The sequence below is a fragment of the Athene noctua genome, chromosome 18 (assembly GCF_965140245.1).
Source record: "Athene noctua chromosome 18, bAthNoc1.hap1.1, whole genome shotgun sequence".
In the NCBI taxonomy this organism is placed as follows: Eukaryota; Metazoa; Chordata; class Aves; order Strigiformes; family Strigidae; genus Athene; species Athene noctua.
In genome coordinates, this window is record NC_134054.1 from 2,962,263 (window position 1) to 2,985,764 (window position 23,502).

Sequence of the window (23,502 nt, forward strand, 5' to 3'; positions counted from 1 at the left end):
GGGGAGGCGCCCGCCGCCCCACAGCGCCCCCTGCCGGCCGCGGGCGCGGTTGCCATGGCGCCGCGTGCCCGGCGCGATGGCGGCGGGAGCGGGAGCGGGAGCGGGGCAGCTCCGGCTGCGGGCGGCCATCGGCTTCAACGGTAGTGAGGGGAGCAGCGGCCCCGGGGGGGCAACTGAGAGGGGATGGGGCACCGGGGGGCGGCAGCTGAAGGCGGCTGGGGCACCACGGGGGCAGCTGGGGGGTCTGGGGCACCACAGAGGGAAACTGAGGGCGGCTGGGGCACCACAGAAGGCAATTGAGGGGGACTGGGGCACCACAGGGGCAGGTGGGGGCGTCTGGGGCATCGTGGAGGTGTGGGAGTGGGGTCTGAGGGCAGTGTGGGTCAGCTGTGGGTCACGGGGTGCCAGCACACAGGCTGAGGGGAGGGCAGGGCACCGTGGGGGCAGCTGTGGGGCAGCCATGGGTCTCTGCTGGGGCCGTGGTGCTGTGGGGTGGGCCAGGAGCTGGGGGTGCCAGGGTCCCTTCGGCCCCCCTCGCTGCCTCCTCCTTCTCCCCATGCCCAACATCTTGAGAGACAGATGCAAAGTTAAGAGCAGGAAAAGTTGGATGGAATAGGAGGATTTTTAATTTTTTTTTTTTTTCTGGTAATTACCCAGCTTACCAGAATAAGAGTTTAATTTCAAAATAAAACCAGCTCGTTGCATAAAATGCTGTCGTAAACACTCCTGTGACCCAGGGATGGGGGCTAGGCACCAGGGTTTCTCCAGCCAACTGCCTTCTTGGGAAATTTGTGGCTTTGCAGCTGTTTTGAGGCAGGTCATGGCGACGTGAACTGGTGATGTGGCCCCATAAATCAGCAGGTGCTGCTGGAGAACCCTCTGTGCTGAAGGGCTCAGACCTCTGGGCCAGTGAAATCTGGTAGCTGCAGGAAACACAGCACTGTCCAAAACGCGTAAAGGTGACCCTGGAGTTTTGCACAGGGTTGTTCTGTTGAACGGTTTTGGGGAGAACTGGAAAGCTCTTGGTTTTGCCCTCCTTGTGGGATAAACCTTAGGGAACATACAACTTCCCCTTAGGGAGTGCGGTAAGCAATCCTCTGGCAAGGAGGTGTTGGGGAGAGGTCAGCCTGCTCCGGGGACTGTGTGCTTCAGGCAGGGGAAGAGAATTTGCCTGCAGCCCCCAGAAACCTTAAAGCCAGCAGATCTTTCACTCCTTTCTCTTGCAGGGCATGTACCCTGTGGCCTGATCTGCCACCCTGATAAGGAGCACGTTCTCTATCCCCTGGGATGTACTGTGGTTATTCAAGAGCTGGACAGCAAGCAGCAGACTTTCTTGCATGGTCACACCAATAATGTCTCCTGCGTCGTCGTGTCTAGGAATGGGCTGTACGTTGCTTCTGGACAAGTCACTTTCATGGGCTTCAAGGTGGATAATGCTCTATTTCTAACTACATAATACTGACCAAAGAAATTGGAGTTGGCTTGCCAGTGCTGGGAACACCTTTTGTCTATTTTTTATTTTGTTGGAAAACAACAAAAGAGGGAGGATGTTGCAGAAAATGGGAAACTGTGACTAGTCCATTGCTGGATGTGCCTTCATGTTTTTGTACTTCTCCCTAAGACTGGGATAACTAGATTGAGCAGTCTCTTAATTATGGTCCTTTTTATCCAAAGTGCGCACATGTGGCAGCCTAAATTTCATTATACATTCATTAATAGATGCTGCATTTAAAGTGGTACCTGAGTTCCAGAGCTGCTTGGGACATTCAAAAGCCCTTGACAGGTACTTACCTGCATTTTTAGACCTCTAAAGTTCTTTATGGTTTAATTTTTTTCCTATTTGAAAAGACCCTGAGACATCTGGAAGGAAGCAAGTATTAGTGGTTTCAGGGTAAATTTTGATTCTGAAATGAAGTAAAGCTATTCAAGCAGTAAGCTGGAATAATGCTTCTTGCAGCACCTAATTTGAAGCAGTTTTGTGTCAGTGGAGCGCTGGTCTGGATAGAAGCTAACCTCAGGCTGGGCTCCTTCTAACAGCTTTCCTGCCTTTTTATACCTAATCCTGTGTGTTATATCTAATGCTCTGGCTTTGACCCCTCTGCTTTGCACCTCAGGCAGACATAATTCTGTGGGATTTCCAGAGGAAGGAGTTACTTGCTCGGCTGTCACTTCACAAGGGTAAAATTGAAGGACTAGCGTTTTCTGCAAACAGCCTTTATCTCCTGTCACTGGGAGGCCAGGATGATGGCAGGTAATGATTTCCACTTCTTGCCACACAATTTCCTACAAGGTTCAGGGCTTTGAAGAATGGGCTTAGGGAGTACTCGCTCCTCCCTCTTCTGGCAGTCTGACCCGTGCTCCTGCTGGACGTCTCTCCTCAGCGATCCCGCTCTGTCCGATGGGAGCCGGCTGGGGACCCTGGGCAGGGCGCAGGGCATGGGGGAGGATGAAGGCAGCAGCTAATTCTTAAGCTGGTGTCATCACCCAGAAACCTCATGAAGCCTGCACAGCTGGGTGGCTTAATGCACTGCCCTGACAAAGTGTAAATTTTACCGAGGGCTTGCTTTGACACACAGACAAGTACCAGTGGAATAAAAAGTTCTTTTAAATCAGATTTTATGCGTGGCCTAAGATGTGATTTGAGTCTTGCTCAGCAGAAGGGATCTAAGAAATACACACACCCTTGGTTTAGGAGCAGGGGATGTAAACTGCAATTCCACACACTTGTGATAAGCTTGTCTTGGGTGAAATCTCTACGAAGTGACTTTTATGTGTATCCTGGTGGGAACAAACTGCAGGAAAATGTTTCATCTTGCTTTTGTTTTTAAGTAATATCAAAAAGTGAAGCTGTTTAAAGCCCCTCCTTCTCCTGCAGCGTGGTTGTGTGGCATATTGATAAGAGAGAGGCTGTCTGCGGGAGCCCTGCCTCGGCATGCAGCGCGGGCAGTGCGACCGTCGTGGTGTGCTCCAGCCGCAGAGACGAGATGTTTGTCACTGCTGGAAAGTAAGGCTTTATTTAGATGAAAGACCTGTTTCCTTCTACAAAGAGTCTTTACTCAAATACAAGGAAACTTAAGCAACTGTGTGCTTGTGTTTTTTCTTTTTGCTCTGAATGGACCCACGAATATCCATCAGCTTGTCCCTTTAAGGCATTTCTGCTTGTTCTACATGTAACACTGTGCTTTCAAAGCAGCACACAAGGATCCACGTGCGTCACTTCTGTTCCTGATAGCAGGATTTTGTACTTAGCATTCCCCATGCAGTATTTAAAATATTTAGTTGCCAGTGTTTACACAAGAAAAGCAGTCAATGAGTGGCTCTGAACAATGGTTAATTAATGTAGAAACAATGATATCTTGCAGGTTGTTGGATCATCTCCTATCCTCACCAGAAGTGATGTACAATTGGTGACTGGCTTGTAACAAAAGTGGGTACAAAAAGTCACATTTTGCATGGATTTGAGACAGCCCCCGTATATTTAGCCTGACATCTAAACGTGTTGAGGACCTGCACCTCTTTAAATCAGGGAAGGCTTTGGATGCCCTTTGCTGCAGCTGTACTTATGAGTGCCAGTCTTTGCAATTTTAGCACTTTGTTAAATGTAAGGGCAACTGTGTGTAAAGATTTTATATTGGCTCCTATGTTGTCAGTTAAATTCTGTTAGAAAACAGTTGAAAGTGTCCTGTACTGTTCATTTCCCACTTTAGGAACTAAGATTTCCACAGTATGTGGAAATGAAGTGTCAAGGTTGTTACATACTCCTCCATAATCCTTGTATATATTTTTAATGAACCTTTAAGATTTTTGATTTACCTGAAAATGCCTTTTCCACTGTCTCTTACAGCAACTGAGACTTTCTTCTGGCCTCTCTGTTACTGTTCTTTTCCTTCTTATTAAAATTTCAGAATAATGTAGCCTTGTAAAGGCTTTTTAATTCTTCTAGTAGTGAAAAAACTTGGATATTTCTGCATATATGGATTTGATCCCACTATATTCATTCTTATAGTGGGACCATTCGAGTATGGGAACTGGATCTAGCAAATAGGAAAATCCACCCGACTGAATGCCAGACAGGGCAACTGAGAAGAGTGATCATGTGTGTTAAGGTAAGTTTCAGCCAAACGATTTGGCTAAACCAATAAACTCTCTATGGACTGCAGAAAAACCACAAACTTTTATGGTAATGCTAAAAATGGCCATCACAACTGCATGATGGCAGTGGAGTTACTAAGTGTTGGCTCATGGCAGATGGTCTCCCACAGTTTCTTTATCCTCGGAAAGAGTATTTTGAATGCTTCTGAAGAGAAGCAGCATGTATTTTAGTCACAGGCTCTAGCCCCAGAGAATCCTGCTTCTGCTTCAAAATATTATCTAGATTTCATTAGAAAATGTCTTGCATTCAGCAGTATTATGGATCTTTGAGTGTGATGGCATGAAAACATTGGCTGTATCCCCTCAGATTAAGTCTTGGCAATACACTGAAATAAAGCTATTTATGCAGCTCAGTGCTAGGCTTGGGACAAGTGTCTCATTATCTGGACCATGATCTTTTTTTTTTTTTTTTATGCTTTCCTATAGGTGGCAGATGATGATAATTATTTCTATGTTGGCACATCAAGTGGTGATATTCTGAAACTGAATACAAACAACAAGCTGATGACTGACTACGGGCCCCAGAAGGAGAAGTTTAGCTTGGTGAGTAGCGGCTCTGTGACTTTAATTTTCTCCTTATCCTCCTCTTCGTTAGTAACTGAAAGTAGGGCAACCTCCAGGAGAACCATTACAAAGTTGATTCACAGACTAACCCTTCTTCTGTGCTGTTAGTTCTTTGTGAGTGTCTCAGTCTTGATCCTGAAGTCTGAGACTGTGAGCTTGGCTTTTTTCAGTTTCAATTGGCTCAGAATTTGGGTTTTACATGAATCTCATGGGTCATCCCACAGACTTTCTCTTATACTAAATCTGATAAAAGTCTTAAAAAATGAAAAATAAGCATGAAAATGGAGTAGCTCCTGAGTTGGTTTATTTTTAGGGAGATACTAGCTGCAGTGAGACAGAGGACATTCCTAGGAAGACTGGTAGAAGTGTTTATTTGAGAGGCTTTCCCACACTGACGCTATAAGGTCTTATATTCAGATCTTACAGATTGGTTACATTGTCTGGGCCAAAGTTTTCCAAGACCAGTGTTTGCCACAGGAAGAGTATTTTGGAAAACTATTCAAAACCCTACAATTGTTCTTCAAAAAACCCCAACCCCCTAGATATTTGTGTTTGTTTCACGTACCGTTCCTCTTCCTTCCCTTCAGGAGGTCATCTTTTGGAAATTCTGATTCTGCCACTGATGAGGCAGAGGTCTTATTGAAAAAGGTAGGCTAGATAATATAGTTAAAGTGTTTATTAAAATTCATATTGGGACAAAACAAGGTTACACAGGGTACATTGCTTCTATTCCTTTTCAACTTCTGAGTGCTTGACTTCATAACCCCAGAGTTCTTTTAACTTTGCTTTTTTGTCTATAATTGGACTCACGGATCTTAATATGAGGATCCCGAGACAGGAGTATCACCTGAATAAGGAACTTTTGGCCTTTAATTGTACAAGAATCCTACATGCAGGGAGCCGTAATGGTAAACGGTCAGCCCCAGATAGTACACTTGCTCTTGATTTCTCTTTATTTGTTGCTGTAAAAGACTTCTTGTAGCTTCTCAGGTTATACCCAGCAGAGAGCATGATACCTAAGGAATTCAAACAGATCCCTGAAACACTTTCCTGCATAAGGTTGAATGTATTTTGTGATTCTGTTATCAGTGATGAAAATCAGTGGGCAGCAGTGCAGATGGAAGTACCAAACGTACTGTTAGGGATGCCGTGGGGAAGCTGTCCTAGAAAGAAGCAGATCTTGTCTGAGTATAAACAGAAGACTAACAAGTTCTGTAAGAAAAATTCAGAAGTAACCCCCAAAGAAAAAGCTACAACAGACTTGTTTCTCCAAACCTCCTGAACTTTGCTTGTATCAACAAATGTACATACAAACCACACGCATGCCCATTCAAAATGGAGTGTTTCTTGTGCTACAAATGCATGCCCACATCTCTGGGATAACTTGGAGCCACAGAGCAATTTGAAATATATTTCAATGTTTATTCCAGTAGGTTGGAGATGTCATTACTCATTTTTCCCATTTGCATTGTAGGAATGTAAGTAACGTAATTCTGTGCATCAATTAAGTGATGTCTGTATGTATTTTGTTTTCCTGATAGAAATTGTAAGTTTGCTGAAGGCGCATTAAATCTCTTGTGGGTATCTCTGTACTCCACGCTGTTAAGTTAACCTTCTAGCAGGCATCCTGCAGGGCTTTGCATCCACACGGGACCCATGTCCTGGCTGATCTCTGCTGTCTCCTATGCCAACGTCTTGATGACTGAATATCAACTCCCCTTTTAAATGCTTGTATGCTTTGAGTCCTCCTACATCCAGTGGTGCATGTACCTTGCCTAGAGCTGGATCTCACAAGGTCCTGAACTCCCTTGCCTTGATGGGTGAAAGAAAGGTGCCAAATGCAATCGAAACAAAACTTCACAAAATATATACTTCCGAGGCCATTGCTAAAGAAACGATCAGATAGGGTCATTAGCGGGAAGCCAGGAAATACAGGGGTTGAAAGAGGGCCTAGGCACTCTTAGAGAAAAGCAGAGCTCAAAGCCAGACCACAGTCCAATCCGTACCGTGAGGGGTTTTATCGTAAGGCAGATCCCTGGGAACCGCAGTTTGTGGCAGAGACCTTTGGAACATCGTAAGCTTCAGCTGACATTGCTTCTGATAGTGAAAAGCTGAAGAAAAACAGGATCTTTGACTATGCAAGAGACTGACAAGATGCTAGGGAGCAGAGAAGATCCAGAAGTGGATCTTGTCACAGCTGCCTGCCAGCCTTGTGGATCAGATTTGAGCTGGTAGGCATTAATCTGACTTAAACTTTGTTTTTTAAGTATTATGTAATGGCAGCTACTTAAGATACACCCCTGGTCATTTTGGGAGAAGGGAGAGGAAAGGAGACATTCACATTGGATGGAAATAACAAGCAGTCCCTCCAATCTCCTCCTTTACCCTGTTGCTTAAAAGGGACGTTTCTGCTCAAAGACAGGCTTTTCAATCAGACACATGCAGACCCCTATCACCCCTTCTCCTCTTGCTTGCTTCTTCCCTGCTCTCTTCTATCACTCTCACCAATGCAGTTTCCAATGCCAAAACGGGAAATTCATCAGGGCAAACCTGTATTGTTGCAGTCTGCGAGGAGGTACTAGTACATTTTTATCTCCAGCTACTGTCAGATCCACTTTCATCCTTTCCATTTCTCCCTTCCTAGCTCCGTACTGTGATTCCCTTCCCACCCACCCATTTCACATCTCTGCATGCAAATAATACCTTGTCACTAGACTGTCAACAAGTCTTCGCTGAACACATGTAGGATCTAATGTTTTATGGCAGAATTTTCCAATTGTAGCATAGCCTTCAATGACAGCAGAGGTATTTTGCAGATGTTTTTTCAAGACAAAACCACAGCATTTATCAAAATGAAAGTATTTGCATCCCTGTTTCTACACAATTTAGTACATTGTATTGCTAACCCTAGGAGAAGTGTTGATTCTTATTTCTTTCCCCCCTGCAGAGCTCTTTCTTGAAAAATGTAATGTAAATGTAGCATATTAGTACTTGTAACAAAAATTCTCCCCTCTCTCGCTGTGCAAAGCAAAGCTGCCATACAGCTGGTTTCAGAAGTGAGCCATGCTCTGGCAAGGCAGGCGTGGCTGCTCCGAGGCATGGCTTTTGGGACGGGCACTGCCTTTCCTAACCGGGCATTCCCTGCTCCCTGGCAGGGAGGTCAGCCCTACATCCTCCAGTGGTGGAACTGCCCCGGCCTCCCTCCCCGTGGAACCATTTTCATCACTTTGTTGCAATTCTGACTGAAAAGATGCATGTTTGTGAACGAACATTATCAAGTATCTCTGAAAATCTTGTTCACTGGGAAATTACGAACCCGCGCCGTACCATGAAACTCTAAACCTGGAATCCACAGCCACCTCACGATGAGCTTATCTTTAAAGAAAGAGTTTAGACACTGCTTGGGTGAGGAGAAGATATTTATTGAAAATAAGTTTGGTCAACCTTAAAGGAATTTTGCCTTTAGATATGTAAGAATGTGTTTATTACGTAGGCATGATCTGAAGGTTTGTTTGTTTCTGTTTTGAAGAGGAGTGGCAGAACACTGCACTGATATGATGAAGCAACTTGTTTTCCATCTACGTGGAATTAAGTTTAAGTGCATTTCTGTAATGTTTATAAATACTGAAATAAACAACAAAATTAATTTTTATCCCTGTCACAGGCTTGAGGAGCTATAAGGCACCCATTCAGATGCAAAGTAGGATGTACAATTGCAAATGCACTTTCAGAAATAGATGGAGTGATTTGCATTGTTAAAAAAAAAAAATAATAATGTTTGAAGGAGGTGTGGAGGTGTGCTGGAAGAGTTCATAGGGTGCTCAAGAACTTTGCGAGAGATCAGAATGGGCCAAAGAGCACACACCCCTGCAGGGGAGGGAATGGGCAGGCTGGATTTTTGTTGGTATTTTTATTTATAATCATACTTCAAAGCAGTGGTTTCTTTTTGTAAGAAGTAAATAATGAATGGTGATATTTTTAACCTCCTGCATTAGACTCTGCATTTCATCTACAAGAGGTCTGGCAGTATGTAAAATAGAGTATTCATCACATCGTTAACGTGAACTGCTCGACTCCATGAATAACAAGTGCAACACATAAAGCTATCTGTTTACTCATGGTGATTCAAAGAACAGACTGGACAAGAAAAAAGGACAATTACCAAGTTAAGGTTGAAATCAAACTCCGATGATTTTGAGAGCCTGTCAGTGGACCCTGGCCACTTTAAGGTGTTTTTTTTTCCTGTCTTAATAATACCCGCTTCCCTCTGACATTGAAGAACTGAAGAGGATAGCTTGGAAAAATCAAAGCAGTCTTGGCAGCGCTGCAAAAACTCTAATTTATTAGCAAGTAGCAGGGAGCTGTAATCAGATAAACTACATAGTCAGAGGTTTGGTTTCTAATGCCGCCACCTGCCATAATGCTCCAAAGGGCATTTGAGGTGGAAGGCTTTTACAGGAAAAACTGCAAAACAGTAGATCAAAAGACAATTGATGGGCCTGTGATAACAGAGGACTCACAAAATGCTGCCAACACCTCATCGGAAATTTTTTTAAATGTTGTTCAGAAACAGTTCTGCTTGTGGATCATATTTCTAATTAAAAAGAATCCCTTTGTTCTCGTGCTTTTGCTAAGAATATTTGCATGAAACCTGGCTGCCTGCCTGGTAGTGTTGTGATAGTATGGCATAAAATCCTCTCTGGAGGTTGTGTTTTGCACAGTGATCAGTCCTGATATTACAGGAGACTGGATATGCTACTGGTGGAGACAGATTAATGAAGAAACCCAGTGTAATTAAATTACGAATCAGGATTTTTTTTTCTTTTTTTTTTTTTTTTTTTTCCCTGCAATCCACATTTATTTGATGCTGAAGTTAAATAGTCCTTAAGCTGATGGTAGGTGGTTGCAAGGCTGCTTGTTTTGCCAGCACTGGAATGTCCAATTACATATATGGTGATTATTTTTTCTTCAGAAAGTATAAACAAGACTTTAAAAACAATCAGTTACTTCTATTTGGTTGGACAATGAACCAAAATAATTTTTCTGATTTCATCAGACCTTGTCTGTGGCTTTTGCAACATCCTTTCTGGGTCTAAATAGCTCAAATGTCCATTTTTGGTTTTTCTTCACTTCCTCTCTCATCTTCCTTAGAACTTCAGTCCTTTACACACCAAAAATCAACACTGTCCACCTTTCATTCTTCTAAAGACGCTGAAAGTGTTTAATCCTGAAAATTTACTGGGGTTAGTCCGGATTAATGCTTGAAAAGAATAGGAATGCTGGGTGGTGCTGCTTAGATGTCAAACTTTACCATAAAGTGCTGACACCTGTATTTCTGTAAAAATCACAAGCCAAGCACATGACAGTGATTTCTTCCTAAAGAATAAATGCAGAATTATTCTGATTTGCTTCTTGGTTACTCTTTGAGAATTCACCTCTTCATGCTTTCACAACACTAAATGCTAGAGGTGTTTTCTTTTTCCTAGAAAAAACATCAAACAGAAATTGTTATTTTCACATATTGGCTCTATGAGCTTGGGCTTAAAGAAAAAATCGTAATACTGTGAAACTGCTGGTACTATCACAGCAGTTGGCAATGCTGCTTATTAAGCTAGGCAGTGGCAAATGATGCTGCAGTCTGTATTGCAACTTAAAATGTCAAGCTCAAAAGACACCTTACAAGTCACGGGGAGCCTGGAGCTGCTACCAGCTGGCCTGTGCCTCTTGTACACACTTGCTTCATGACAGAACTTAGTTTTCAGTCCAAGTTTTGATGGCATAATGCTCCTTTATTTCTTTTTCTTTTTACTCTTTCCATTTCATTCATGTGTATCTTCCCCCAAGATAGTAGGGATATTTTTCTGAGTAAGAATATCGAGATTTAACCCCACAGAAGCAGTTTCACCCCTCTTGTAGTCTGTTTTGGGGTCTCTCAGGTTTTCAAGAATTAATCAGTTGTCTTATATACAGAAGAGTAATATTACTTAACAGGTAGCAGAACTGAAGCAGAGACTGACTTTTCTTATACTTGAAATTTTGTGGCAAGGCTAAGGACAGTTTTTTAGTTTTTTGCTGGTTTTGTTTGGGTTTTTTTACTGTAGTCTGGTACTTCATCCACAGAAAACCATTTCTCCTTTTTCTAATGGCTGACCTCCTGTTGATCCACTCATCTTGGCAAACAGCAGAAACCCATGCTGACAAAGGGCTGACAAATGTGTTTTATTATTAATAGGTGGGAGATAAGATTGCATCTTTCAGACAGGGAGAGAGACCTGGGACACAGAGAATCTGTCCTAAAAGCAGCTGTAGAGAAGGATGCTTAGGCTGAGTTTTATCCTCAGTTGTTTTTGTGTCTGATAGATGAAGAACCAGTGGAAGGAAAAGTGAAGGCACTAATAAGAAATTTATTTATCGTGTGTATTGTTGGAATGAGGTAAGGATATGAAGGCTCATACGTGGTCCCAGCTGCTCTGAAGGATCCATGATGATGCTATTTACTTGCTTCTCATACTGTAGTAGTTCATATATACCTGTAATTAATAACTCCTCTCCCTTCTTCCTCTAGAGAGTCACTCTTCAGGCTAGGTCAGTCGAATACTGATAAAGGTGTATTTGAGTGACATAAGCACTGCCATCGGGACCGTGATAGAGACTCCGTTGCGCTGTTCAGCATGGCTGCAGCAATAAAGAGACTCTGCTTCCATCCAATTGTGTTTTAATCCTGTTTTCTCCTAGGGAGTCACAGCTTTGCTTTTGCTGAAGACAGGAGATGTAATCGTCGGCACCGGAGGAGGGATTGTAGCTCTCTGTAAAGGCTCAAACTACAAAGTAATGAAGTGAGTTTGTAGATGGGAGAATCAGGAGGGTAGAGGCGGTGCTTCCCCCAAAGGGTCACACTATAAGAACCAATCATTTCTACATAAAGGCATAATCCAAATAAATCTGTTTTTCAGTCCTGCAGACAAAATAGACAGTATGGTTCCAGCACAATGAAGTTGAAGCAGACTGAAAATTACTGCATGCATTTGCACAGAAGTGAATTGCCCTACTCATCACTCACTTTAAATGACCATTGTTCCCTTTTAGGCATTAGGAGTCAGATCCTAAATTGATGCAAAGTGAGACAGGTCTGTTGAAGTCAGTAAAATTACACTTATTTACGCTGGCTGAGAAAGAGCAGTATTTGCCATCTAAAAAAGGGTTTATTGGAGGACATGGGATCATAAAGGAGGGCTCCACTAATGTTATACTCACGTGTCTGGAAGTGCTGGAGTACGTGCAAGGCTTTTTTCTGCATACAAAATAGAAAGCTGCAGGTGTTGTTTCCCCGTACGTGATTTGAAAATTGGGCCCGCAGCTATTCATTTGGCATTGCTTGAGTAGCCAGCTTAAGTGTACAGTTCTGCAAGCTTAGCATTGTACAACTGAAACTATTCCCAGAAGATGTAAGCTGTCTGGAAATATTCTTGAAGATGGGATATTTCAGTGCACTTGAGCAAGAATATCAACAAAGATGTTGTTACCTTAGGCCCTGGTCCAGAAAACAAAGTCTCCAAAAGACTGCCTTTGCAAGCCCTGGCAGAGTAGCAGATGGAACAGGCAAGATCATATGAAGTATTAAAATGTGACTGAGAATGAAATGTTAGTCCTGACCATGTTCTTGCGTATTGATATCACAGCCTAGTGTGGAGCTTTTGGGGGAAGCAGGGAAATAAGACTCTATTATTGGAAACTGGAAAATAAGTACATCAAGGTCAATGTCAGGCCAAACCTCTGCTTTCTCTTACAGGAAAATACAAGTTCAAGGTGCTGTCACTTCCCTGACACATAGAGGTCAGGGTCACCAGTTCTTCGTAGGGACAAATGAGTGCCAGATTTATCGAGTCAACTACACTGCGTTTAAAGAAGAGCTGATTGCTGCCTGTCATAGCGAAGCTGTCCACGATATCGTTTTCCCTTGGTGAGTATGACTGGCTGGGATGCTTTTGGCTGGCAAAAAGTTTGAGTAAGGTGCCAGTAAGGTCAGGATATCTACGTAAACACCCTTTAAGCATCAGGAACCCAGAGTTTATTAACATCCTTATGGGATGATTTATACTGTAACCTACCGGTGAAGTGCAAGGGCGATGGTGAGCTGCCAATTGAAAACAGAAGGCAGCAGTTCAGTTTGAGAATTGGAAAAATCATCGATGTACAGGAAGAATTCTAAACAAAAAGACTAGAATTAATTATGTTTGGGTAACGGCAGTGATGGCAACCTCCCCTTTTCTGCTAGGGTTGGTGCTATGAGACTCGGGCCTCTTAGTCTGCCAGCAGTGTGAATCTTCAAAGTCTGCTTTTGTGTACCCTGTTGCAGCTACAGCTTGTAGAGGCGTCTGCTTTCCTACCCACCTGTACCATCAGCTGAAACCTGACTAACAGAGCTGTTCAAAGAGGCTTTCTGGGTCTCTCAGCCTCACTTATGATTTCATGTTTGACAATATGTTACATTAAATTCTAGGCTTGTGATGAGAGATGCTGGGTATGCTGGTGTGTCTTCTGTCTGCTTTTGTCTTGTGAACAGACAGCAAACATTCCCTCTTCCTGTGCACAGTAGGATCGTGACACTTTATTTAAAATAAAAATCACAACGTATCAGTTGTTTCCTCTCGAAATGGAGAATGGGAGTTTGATCCCGATGAAAGTTTTTATTTTTGGTGTGGTACTGCATTGCTTCTTGACACAGCACAAAGGATTAAATCTTATCAAGGTACAGCAAAGTGCACAAAGCAAGAAGCACTCCTCCCTGCTTGTCACCAGTCTAAAAAATCCACATCCTTCTAATTTAATGAGAAAATCATTTGGAGCTTTAGGGTAATATGATGCTAATATACCTGACTGACACATCTGTGTCATAGATATTTGGATGAGCTGGATTTAGTGATGATTGTAAGGAATACAGTACTACATCCTTGCACAGATGTTTAAACTTTTCATTTATTGAACAGAGCATATCACTGATTGGGAAATACAGTCTTAACTTCCCTGTTCTGGCTTATTTCAGAATACTTCAGTAGCTGATGTTATAAAGCATCCGTACAAGCTGGGCTTGAAAGGGGCCACACTTTTTTTGTGCCAGTTTTCTCTGTCCGGGTTCATCTTTCCGGACGTTGATGGTGATGTTGAACAAAAGCTTGTGGTACCTTTCTAGATTTCACTTTCAGTCATATCCCTAGGATGTATGGTTTAGAGCTTATTTCAAAGCATTCAGTCCCATAGCTTTTGAAATGCTGCAGGTCTTTTTTTATTCAAACATGTATAACAAGTATATTGCGAACAGGCTTTTGCCATCATTTCTATTGCCTTCAGTGATGCTGAATAGGAATCATCCAGTAAGCAAGATAAAAAATGACATCTTTATAATATGAGGCTGCTGTTAGTCCCTGATGTTGAATCTGGGCAGTCAGCACCTCTACACCCACTTTTGTATCTATTATATACAACATGTGAGGTTGTTTAGAGATTGAATATGGGAAATAAATGTCACAACTTGCAAAAAGTAGAAAGAATTCTTTTAGTTTCACTTTAAATGTTCCTTAAAATGAATCTTTGAGTAGAATCCAGACCAGGTGAATTTTGCATGAGAAAGGTAGTCCTACGAAAAGGGCCTTTGTCTTAACCACGATGATCCCTATTGGGAAAATTACAGTTGCACATTAGAAACAGCTGAGCTTCAAAGGATGATTTAAGGTCTAACAAAGAAAGAAGCATTTTCTGTATGCACCTCCTCATTATCTCTCTGAATTCTCCAGGGGAACTTCTGACTTGTTTGCTACCTGCTCCAAAAATGATATTCGAGTGTGGCACACCCCAGAAAACAGGGAGCTCCTACGAATCGTCATCCCCAACGTGATCTGCCATGCCATAGATTTTATGAGGGATGGCAAGAGCATCATTTCAGGTAATGGGCAGTCCAGACCCACAGTTGAGTCCAGGCTTCAAATGATGCCAAATTTAATAGACATCAGTATGTCAGAATGAAAAGAGGATTAAATTGGAAATGGGTTTAAATTCAGTTCATCACTTGACCGAAAGGCCTCTTTGCTTGCAGCTGGTACGATGAACTTTGCTCACAGCCCCATTATCCCAGTGCTGTAGTTACAGTGTACATGGAAGGCAAGGTTTGGAGACCTTGCTTCGGGTGTGAATTCCAGCAATTCAAAACACAGTTCAGTCTTATTCAAAAGACCTAGTTCTAAAATATTAACCTTGTTGTATGCAACAGCTTAACCTGTGATGTACCCCGAGCACCTTTTGCATAAAGCTGCTACCCATCGCCATATGCAAATCATAGGAACTACTGCAGTCCTAGAGGAGTGGTGCAGTCACCCCATTGTTACCAAACCAATTTGTCCATAGCCAGAATCAAAAAGAAATTACATTTTAATAGTTTATTTAGGGACTATAGCTCTGCAGGCTCATCTACAGTACAGTGGTTTTTACTTATCTACTGGTGATCTAACAGTGTGGGCTTTATAGAGGAATTTAATAAAACAAATGGGTTCATTTGGAAATGAAAGAGGGGCAATAATATGAGGAAAGTCTGTGCGCCTGGGTAATCTGTTTCTTTATATTCATCAGCTTGGAATGATGGGAAAATCCGTGCCTTCATGCCAGAGAGTGGACGGCTAATGTATGTGATTAACCATGCCCATAGCTTGGGAGTGACAGCAATTGCTGCTACAAGTGACTGTAAACGGATCATTAGTGGAGGAGGTGAAGGACAGGTAATTTTTGCTTAAAAAACCTGGAGCAGCTCTGTGCTCTCATCACAGGGCCTGCGAATTGTCGGTAAGTGCTTAGTCAGAAAGTGAGCTATTCTTAGCTTTCACTTGAGCAAAGGACCGAGTTGGAGAATATTAGCCTTTGATATATGCAAATCTCTTGCTCTCAGAGGGCATAATGTAAAACAATGCCCCGATTTCTTCTGCCATGGTAGTCTTGGAAATCCTTCTTATGCAGAATATGCTCCTAATCCTCTTTGTTCATTTGTCTCTCCCCTATATTTGACTTATCTGCATTAGTCATTGTCTGCAAGCCTCCATCTAACTGTGCTGTAGCACAGATTTTCTTTCTGTCATTGCCTGGGAAGTCTTAGTCCTGTCCCAATTGAGCTGTATGAACTCATTTAATAGCACAAAGTTCACTTTATATCGCTATAGTGTCTATGGGGTAACTTCCTGATTTTCTGGGATGGTGCTATCTGGTTTAGGTGATGATGTTAATAAAAGACTCTGATAACAGCTCAATTTCTAATACAATTATGGAAATGTCCCAATACAAATAATGTTAAAAATCAGAAAATTGTACTTGTGCAGTTCAACAATTTTTTTCTGTCCATGCAAAACAAACACCACTTCCTTTTATTACTTCATGTACTTCATATAATTGTGGACCTTTTCAGTCTGTAAAAGTGGCACTCTTCTCCTAATGTTTAAATAATTTAAACACCGGGGGTTTATTTATATTAAAAATAAATAATTAGACTCGGAAGGCTCATTTTCAGTTTCTTTCCTTGCTTTGGACTTCCTCTTTGCAGCCTGACAAGCACTCCGAACCAGACATTGAGCTGCACATGGATTCCTGACTGTGATTTAACAACCCTGTGTTTTGTGTACCCTGATCTCAAGTGTTCCATGTGCTGTGCTGGAGATTGCACAGGAAGTCTTGAAGAGTGAGGAATTGAATTGAGGTCTTCCAAATCTCAGGCTAATGTCCTAATCATTGAGCCATCTTTCTGAATCATTCTGCACCTCAGCTCTTCTGTAAAGCAGCAGTGCTTTATCTCGCTGCATAAAGACATTAGAGATGATGAGCCACTTCAACCCTTCACTAATAAAAGAACAGATAAGTACGTTGGATGATTAGCGCTAGAGGATGCAAAAGATGGAGGGCCTAGATTCTGTATCAACACACACAGAATGGTGCAGGCTCTGGTTAGTTGATCTCTGAATTGAAAAAGACAGCTGAGACAGAATTACAGCTAAAGGTTGGTTAGGTAAAAATGAGAACTGGAGGGGAGCACTTGCAGTATTCATTCAGAACACACAAAAAAATGTGTTCTGAAATGCTAATGGTTCTGTCAAAAGCAGTCATCTGAAAGCTGTGACTTTCAGGGTTGCTTAAGGAATCTGGATCCTCTGATCATTTAGCAAGTGGGAATTAGACATCCAGATCCTGTAGTTAACAGCATCAGATTTGAAAACTTGGAAGGTCAGCCCACTCTGTTGTCATTGTCTAAATTTCTAAATTTTCACTAGGATTTGTCCTTAGTGGAATGTAAAAGTGAATAGATATCATGAAGTTTGGCACTAGTGAGACAGTAAATGCAAGGTGTGAAGGATCAAGTCCTCAAAGCAGAAAGATTTTTGCTGTTACCACCACTGGGAGCAGAGGTGCTTTCAGGCACATATTTCACATCAAAGACTGAAAGAACTGTTTTGTATTTACTGGCATTATATGTAGCACAAATAGCAGGTAGCTTTTTTTATATTCCATTTCAGAAGCCTTGCTCTTTGATCTTTAAAGCCCTGCTGGAAATATATCATGGACTAGATGCTTCTTTCTGATCAAGAGATGAGTAAACTGAAACATGGGAGAATGGGGACTTGGCAAAAACAAGGTCTGGGGTTAATGGTCAGGAATTCCTGAACCAAGTGGATTACACTCTCAAGAGTTCAGTTTTATGAGTCTGCTGCATGAATAACCCACAGGAAAATAGAGACAGTCCGTTGAGAATGAGTTGCTGTATGTGTTATGAGAAAAAAGAAGAGTTCAGGAAGGCCTGGACATCCTCCTGAGCTCAGTCAGAACCAGGTGGAGCAAGACCAAATGCGCTGTGATGGTTTGACTCTGGCTAAATGCCAGGTATCCACCAAGTCGCTCTATCACTTCCCCCCCCCCCCTTCCCTTTGTTTTCTCAACAGGGTAAAGAGGGGAAAGAAGATAAACTAACCCTTGTGGGTGAAACAAAAGCAGTTTTAATATAAGCAAAGCAAAGCAAAAGTCCGCGCGCGGAAGCAAAAGCAAACAGATTTATTCTCTCCTTCCCATGAAGAAGCGATGTCGGGCCTTCTCAGGAAGCAGGGCTCCAATACGCGTAGTAGTTGCCTCGGAGGACCAAGGGTGACCCCACCCCCTTCCTCCTTTCTCCCAGCTTTATACTGAGCAGACGTCATATGGTATGGAATATCCCTTTGGTCGGTTTGGGTCAGCTGTCCTGGCTGTGTCCCCTCCCAAGATCTTGCCCACCCCGTCCCACTGGGGAAAATATCAGAAAGAGCCTTGGTGCTGTGTAAGCACTGCTCAGCAGCAGCCACAACACCAGGGTGCTATCAACACCCTGCAGCTCCCAGCATAAACCACAGCACCGTGAGGGCTGCTATAGGGGAAAACCGATTCCAGTTCAGCCAGACCCAATACATGCGCGTTGCTGATTTTCAGGTGAGGGTCTGGGAGATTCGTGAGAGGATTCACAAACTGGGGGAAATTCTGAAGGAACACGTATCTGCTGTGTCCTGCATTAAGATTAAGAAGGACAACCGAGAGTGTGTCACAGCCAGCCTTGATGGGACGTGCATCATCTGGGACATTGTGTAAGGAGACAGATAAGTATTGCAAGACACTTAAAATGCTGGTAATGTCTCTGTTGGGTCACTGACCTCTTTGGGATACCACATAACGAGGGGGAGGGGAAAAAACTACCAGAAAAAACAATCAAGTCATGGAATGTAGAACCTCCAATGCTAGAAAGCTTCAGAAAAGTTTAGCAAACATTTGTCTCAAGTTGTTTTCTTGTACTGGATCCTGCTTGGCCAAGCGGGTGGAGCAGGTGCTTTCCTAAGTTTCCCACTAGCTCTATTTTCCAGCACTTTATGACTCTCATCAAGCTACTGCAGACCTGTAGGTAAGGATAAGGACATTTTTGCATAGTGAATAGCACCTAGAAATCTTTCTAGATTAAAAAAATCATTTCATGTGACAGCAGATCAAAAGTCTTACAAGGCAGCTGTGATGGGGAAAAGAACTGCTGACCCTAACAGGCTTCATGAAACCCTGAACTGAACCTGAAAATATCCAAGCAGAAGATCTGATGTATAGCACAGCAGAGATAGTTCAAGCAGTCAAAGTTCATTTTTTGACCCTATTGCTCTATCCTGTTTTGGGGCTGTTTTGCAGGCGTTTTGTAAGAAAACAAATGATTCTAGCCAACACATTGTTCAAATGTGTGTGCTATCATCCTGAAGAGTACCAGATAATCACCAGTGGAACAGACAGAAGGGTAAGCAAAACTGCAGGAATTCTGTCTGCAGGAATTCCAAAACACAAAGTCTGGCGCTTGTTACGTGATGAAACTCCTGTACCTCCACAGAAGGTTGTGTTACAGGGCAGTGCTGAAATCTGCCTGCTCTTGATGCACAACTGAGCCCTCCTCTCTGGTCTGCTCTCTAGATTGGATACTGGGAAGTGTTTGATGGCTCTGTGATCAGAGAATTGGAAGGGTCTGCATCAGGTTCCATCAACGGAATGGACATCACATCAGATGGGGCATACTTTGTCACGGGTGAGTGGTGGCTAAAACTAGAAAAGAGCAGGTCATATTAAGACCAGGAAAAGCAAGGCAGTGAACCAAGGATCTCAGTAAAGACAGAAAAAATGGAAAGGAGGGGTCAGCTAAAGGGGGAAATAAAATGAATCATTGAAGAAAAATACTTAGAAAAAGTCTGTGGTTCAGACTAGGAACATACTGTGGTTGAGTCTTACAAGGTGTAATGTAAAGGTGAAGACAAAGTTCAGATGTCTCCAAGGGAGTACAGGGTTTCATCTTGCCCTGCGCCTTATTTAGTTCAGTGGTGTTCCCCGTGCACTTGACTGATTTGCTCAAGTGTCCGACTCCAGAAGCCTGGCAATCTCTGTCACTTCACAAGTGGGAATGGCTCCAGGCAGCCGCAGGCTCACACGTTCCCTGCCCTTGCGACATCTCCTCTGGGAGCCCAGCACTAGCACGGAGGAGCCACAGTGTTGTGTATATTGGCTACCATTAAAAACCACGGATTTGGTGTCAGTACCAGTTGGTTTAGATTGAACTGATAAATGAATGTTGGTTAAGAGCATTTCGAAGGTCCTCTGTGTTACTGGTGCCGCTTGCTGGCTGTAGCTCCCTGTGATCTGCTGGACACTACTGGACACTGGCTCTCTACTTCAGTTGAAAAGAATTTGGTTTTACTATAATGCCCAAGACAATGTTTCCCACCTTTCCTAAATGAAATGAATGCCCACGTATTCCCCTTCCTGCCATCCGGGAACAAAGAGCAGCAGAACTCTGTGTAATCTTTTGTTCTTCCTTTGTGCCCAGTGCAGGTGGTGATGACCATCTGGTGAAACTCTGGGACTACAACGAGGGCGCAGTGACTCACACCGGAGTGGGCCACAGTGGCAACATCAGCCGTCTCAAGATCTGCCCTGGGAACAAGTACATCGTGAGCGTGAGTGCAGATGGTGCCATCCTGCTCTGGAAATACCCAGACTCGCACTAACAGCTGGCACAGGAGCTGGTAGGCTGCTACTTCCTCCACCAGTCCTAGCGACTCTTTTCTCTTACAGCTGAGTCTGTTTTAAAGCATTTGTACTATTAGAGGAGATACTATTTTTATACTGTCTGGTATGCATTTACCAGATCCTTCAGATATCCTTGCTAGTGCTGAATAAATAGGTCTGATTTTTTCAGGGGGCTAAGATTTTGCTGTTCCTTTTAGATTGGTGTGAAAGGATTTGTCACTTCTGAAAATCATCTTGGCTGTTGTTATAACACTTGCATGTTGTTCCTGCCACCTTTCCTGATAGTCTCCTAGCATAGTCTTACTTGTATGCCTGCTCATTTTTGTGGGCTCACTCTTGCTTTCACGTGGTCTTCCCCTCTTCCCTACCCCCTTCTGTCGCTTTCTTTAATGAATAACTTGTTGTGTAAATTCAGTCTTCTGTGTTCATTTTAATTTGTCTGGTCCTGAAAAAGCCCTCAGCTCCAACTCAGGCGTTTAACTGGGAAGCTCTTTTGAGTCAAGCTTTTAAATCAATGTTCTCAAAGGAATACAAGGATGTTGGGGCTTCTTCATTTGCGGTGTCCAATTTAAAACTCTCTTCAGGGGCCTAGTTTTCAAGGGTGAGAGTGTAGTCATTTCTAAAAATGCCTGGATGTTTCCAGCTAGACACACTCAAATTCCTGGTCACTGCCCTATTTTTTCGAACAGGCTCCAAATTTGCATGAAATATGTATTTAGTCTGAGAATGAGTACCCGGTATCGTATCTAGTATTAAAACCAACAGCTCTCAAGATACTGTTTGTTTAAAGATCAGTGTAGGCAGAAGCCTGTGAAGTGATGCAAGTGAAGTAAATATTTCTTTTGCAGGCACTGAAGGCCTGTGAGAATTCTGTCATAAATTAAAATGGCAGCAAAATGTTGCATTCTTTAATGCTAAGACATACAAATGTTTTAGTTAACTAAGAGAATGATTTAAAGGCAGAGTCAGGTAGATACTGTCCTACTTCTGTTGATAGTATTAGCTGTTCTGGTCGGCAGTGGGGCATAGGAATTTAAAGGTACGATTGCTCATTATTCCTTTTATGCCACTAAAAACATTTACTACTTGCAGCACAATAAGGGTGGATCCTTTTGGACTGGCTTGGAGGGTTTCTGTGCACATATGCTGTCCATCAAACGCTGCACAAGTCATATTCCTTCTGGTTAAAATATCTCTGCTCTTATTAATGGAGTCTTTAGAAAAGGAATTAAGTAATTCTTTCCTCTTTTTCTTTGGAGTCAAGACCTGATGCTATGCAGCGATAAACACTCCAGCAGGTTTTACAAGCTCTGCAGCAATGCTTGCTGTGGTTTGGAAGGCAGGATCAAACCTCCGGAATGTGGGACAGACAGGCAAAACATTTGTACTTACGCTAGGAGAATGAAAACAGAAGTGGAGCCTGTGAGAGCTAGCCAGGCGGTCCCGAAGGCCCACGTCACCGCCAGCTCCCCACGCTCTCCGAGGTGCAGGGTTTGAGATGTAGGCAACTGTCCAGCCAAGTTCCCTGTCAGCAAAGCAGTTCTGTTCCCATCAGATCACACCAAAACTGTCACTACAGGTGGGAGAGGAATCCAGGTACCCACTGCGGAGCCAAAGTCTCCTTTTGGTGTGGCTGTTCTGGGGTGTAAAGACCAAAGCCCTGTGTGCTCCTCCTGCACTAGCTGGTTCTTCATGGCTCGGAGGCAGCAAAGCGAGTCAGGCTGTCCTGACTCACCCGGTCACTGTCACCCGCCTGGCTCTGCAGGTCAGGAGTTGGCATGCTAAGAGTAAAGGCTGCTAAAGCACCCTCTCTGTTACAGCCAGCCAGGAGGCTCAGGCCCTGTGTCTGCCACCTTGCAGATCTGAAAACTGAGAGCGCACGTTCTCTGGAGAAGTCCTGTCCTAGCCATCTTTCTTTTCTGTGTGAAGCAGCACCACTGTATTAAAACCAGCCCAAATTTTAAGCATGGACACCAGCTGAATGTGCTTGCTCCAGGGTAGCCAGCCGATGTAGGTCACAGCCCAGGGTCGTGGCTGTAGCAGCAGCACAGCATCTCCCCTGTCACGCTGTGCTCTGTTCCAACCCCACCCTGGTGCCCATGCCCAGAGCTGCCCCATCACACCCGTCCCGCTGGAGGGGACCATGGTCTGGGCCACTGCCCCATGTACTGTGTAGGAAATACAGGCGATGACCACAAGTGACTGCAAGTAGCCATGTGACCTTTCAGTCTGGGAGTGCATTTGGAAAAGACGGGCCTGTGGCCGAGCCAGGCGCTGGCCAGCTCGTCGATTTTCCAAGCAGCGCTCAGCTATGCAGCAGTGCTCGCTCCCCCAGCACAACCTTTGCCCCTCCCGGCACATCTCACACGAGTGCTCAGAGCCGTCCACGCTCCTCACCACCTCCCCAGGGTCCCCCCGGAGCTTTACAGGGGGATGTGACCTCCATGAACAACGCCAGGAAGCAGACTTGCAGAGCAACCTGTGCTGCTCTTCCACCAGAAAGCCAATTGTGTTTGGAAAACGTGAACTGCAGTCACAAATTTCCCCATTATGCATCTGCCTGATGGCAGGCACATTGTATTTTACAGCATGAATGTATTCATTACGCTATCATTAGTCATGAAGAACAGCCTGGTTAATAATGGAGATCTATAACACTCGCACAGAGAATCAGCCGTAACGAATGTGTTGTTACCATGAAGCGCTGGGGAGTTTCAGTGCCCTCCTCCTTGCCGAGGCGAAGGGAGCTAATGTCACATCGGCAAAAGCAAAGAGGTGTTGCTGGCAGAGGGCGGGTTTGCGTACCCACTGCGCCTGCTCCAGACATCTCTGCCCCTATATGTAGCCGAATTCTCATCGGGAGGAGGAGCAGCCAGGGACAGGGCAGAAATACACGGGCACCCTGGTTGCACAAAGCTCTCTCACACTGCCTTGATTGACTCCATGTTAAAGTGGAGATAAATTCTGGTCCCTGTTGGCCGGGGGGAGGGGATGAAGGGAACGTCAGTGAAAATCAGGCATGTGCCGGGTTTGGAAATGGCTTTCTAATCCTTATTGTGAGGGAGAAAAAAAGAAAGTTATGTTAAACAGACTTCAGTGATGTCTGGCTCTTGGTGAAAGCAGTCATCAGCTTTACGGCATTGGGCCATGAGTTGGGAGACCCGGGTTTCCAGCTGCACCATCAATTCA

General features: G+C 43.7%; 1 protein-coding gene across 1 annotated transcript; it reads left to right on the forward strand.

Annotated features, from left to right (window-relative positions):
- Positions 1 to 76: 76 nt before the first annotated feature.
- On the forward strand, positions 77 to 20,671 carry CFAP52 (cilia and flagella associated protein 52). The gene is made up of 14 exons (XM_074921841.1): positions 77 to 140; positions 1,227 to 1,426; positions 2,115 to 2,251; positions 2,876 to 3,004; positions 4,007 to 4,106; positions 4,579 to 4,695; positions 11,452 to 11,552; positions 12,506 to 12,676; positions 14,508 to 14,656; positions 15,337 to 15,482; positions 18,199 to 18,350; positions 18,934 to 19,036; positions 19,207 to 19,318; positions 20,116 to 20,671. Exons 1-14 carry the CDS (start codon positions 77 to 79, stop codon positions 20,289 to 20,291), a joined length of 1,857 nt encoding a protein of 618 aa, XP_074777942.1. The 3' UTR covers positions 20,292 to 20,671.
- The last annotated feature ends 2,831 nt before the right edge of the window (positions 20,672 to 23,502 follow it).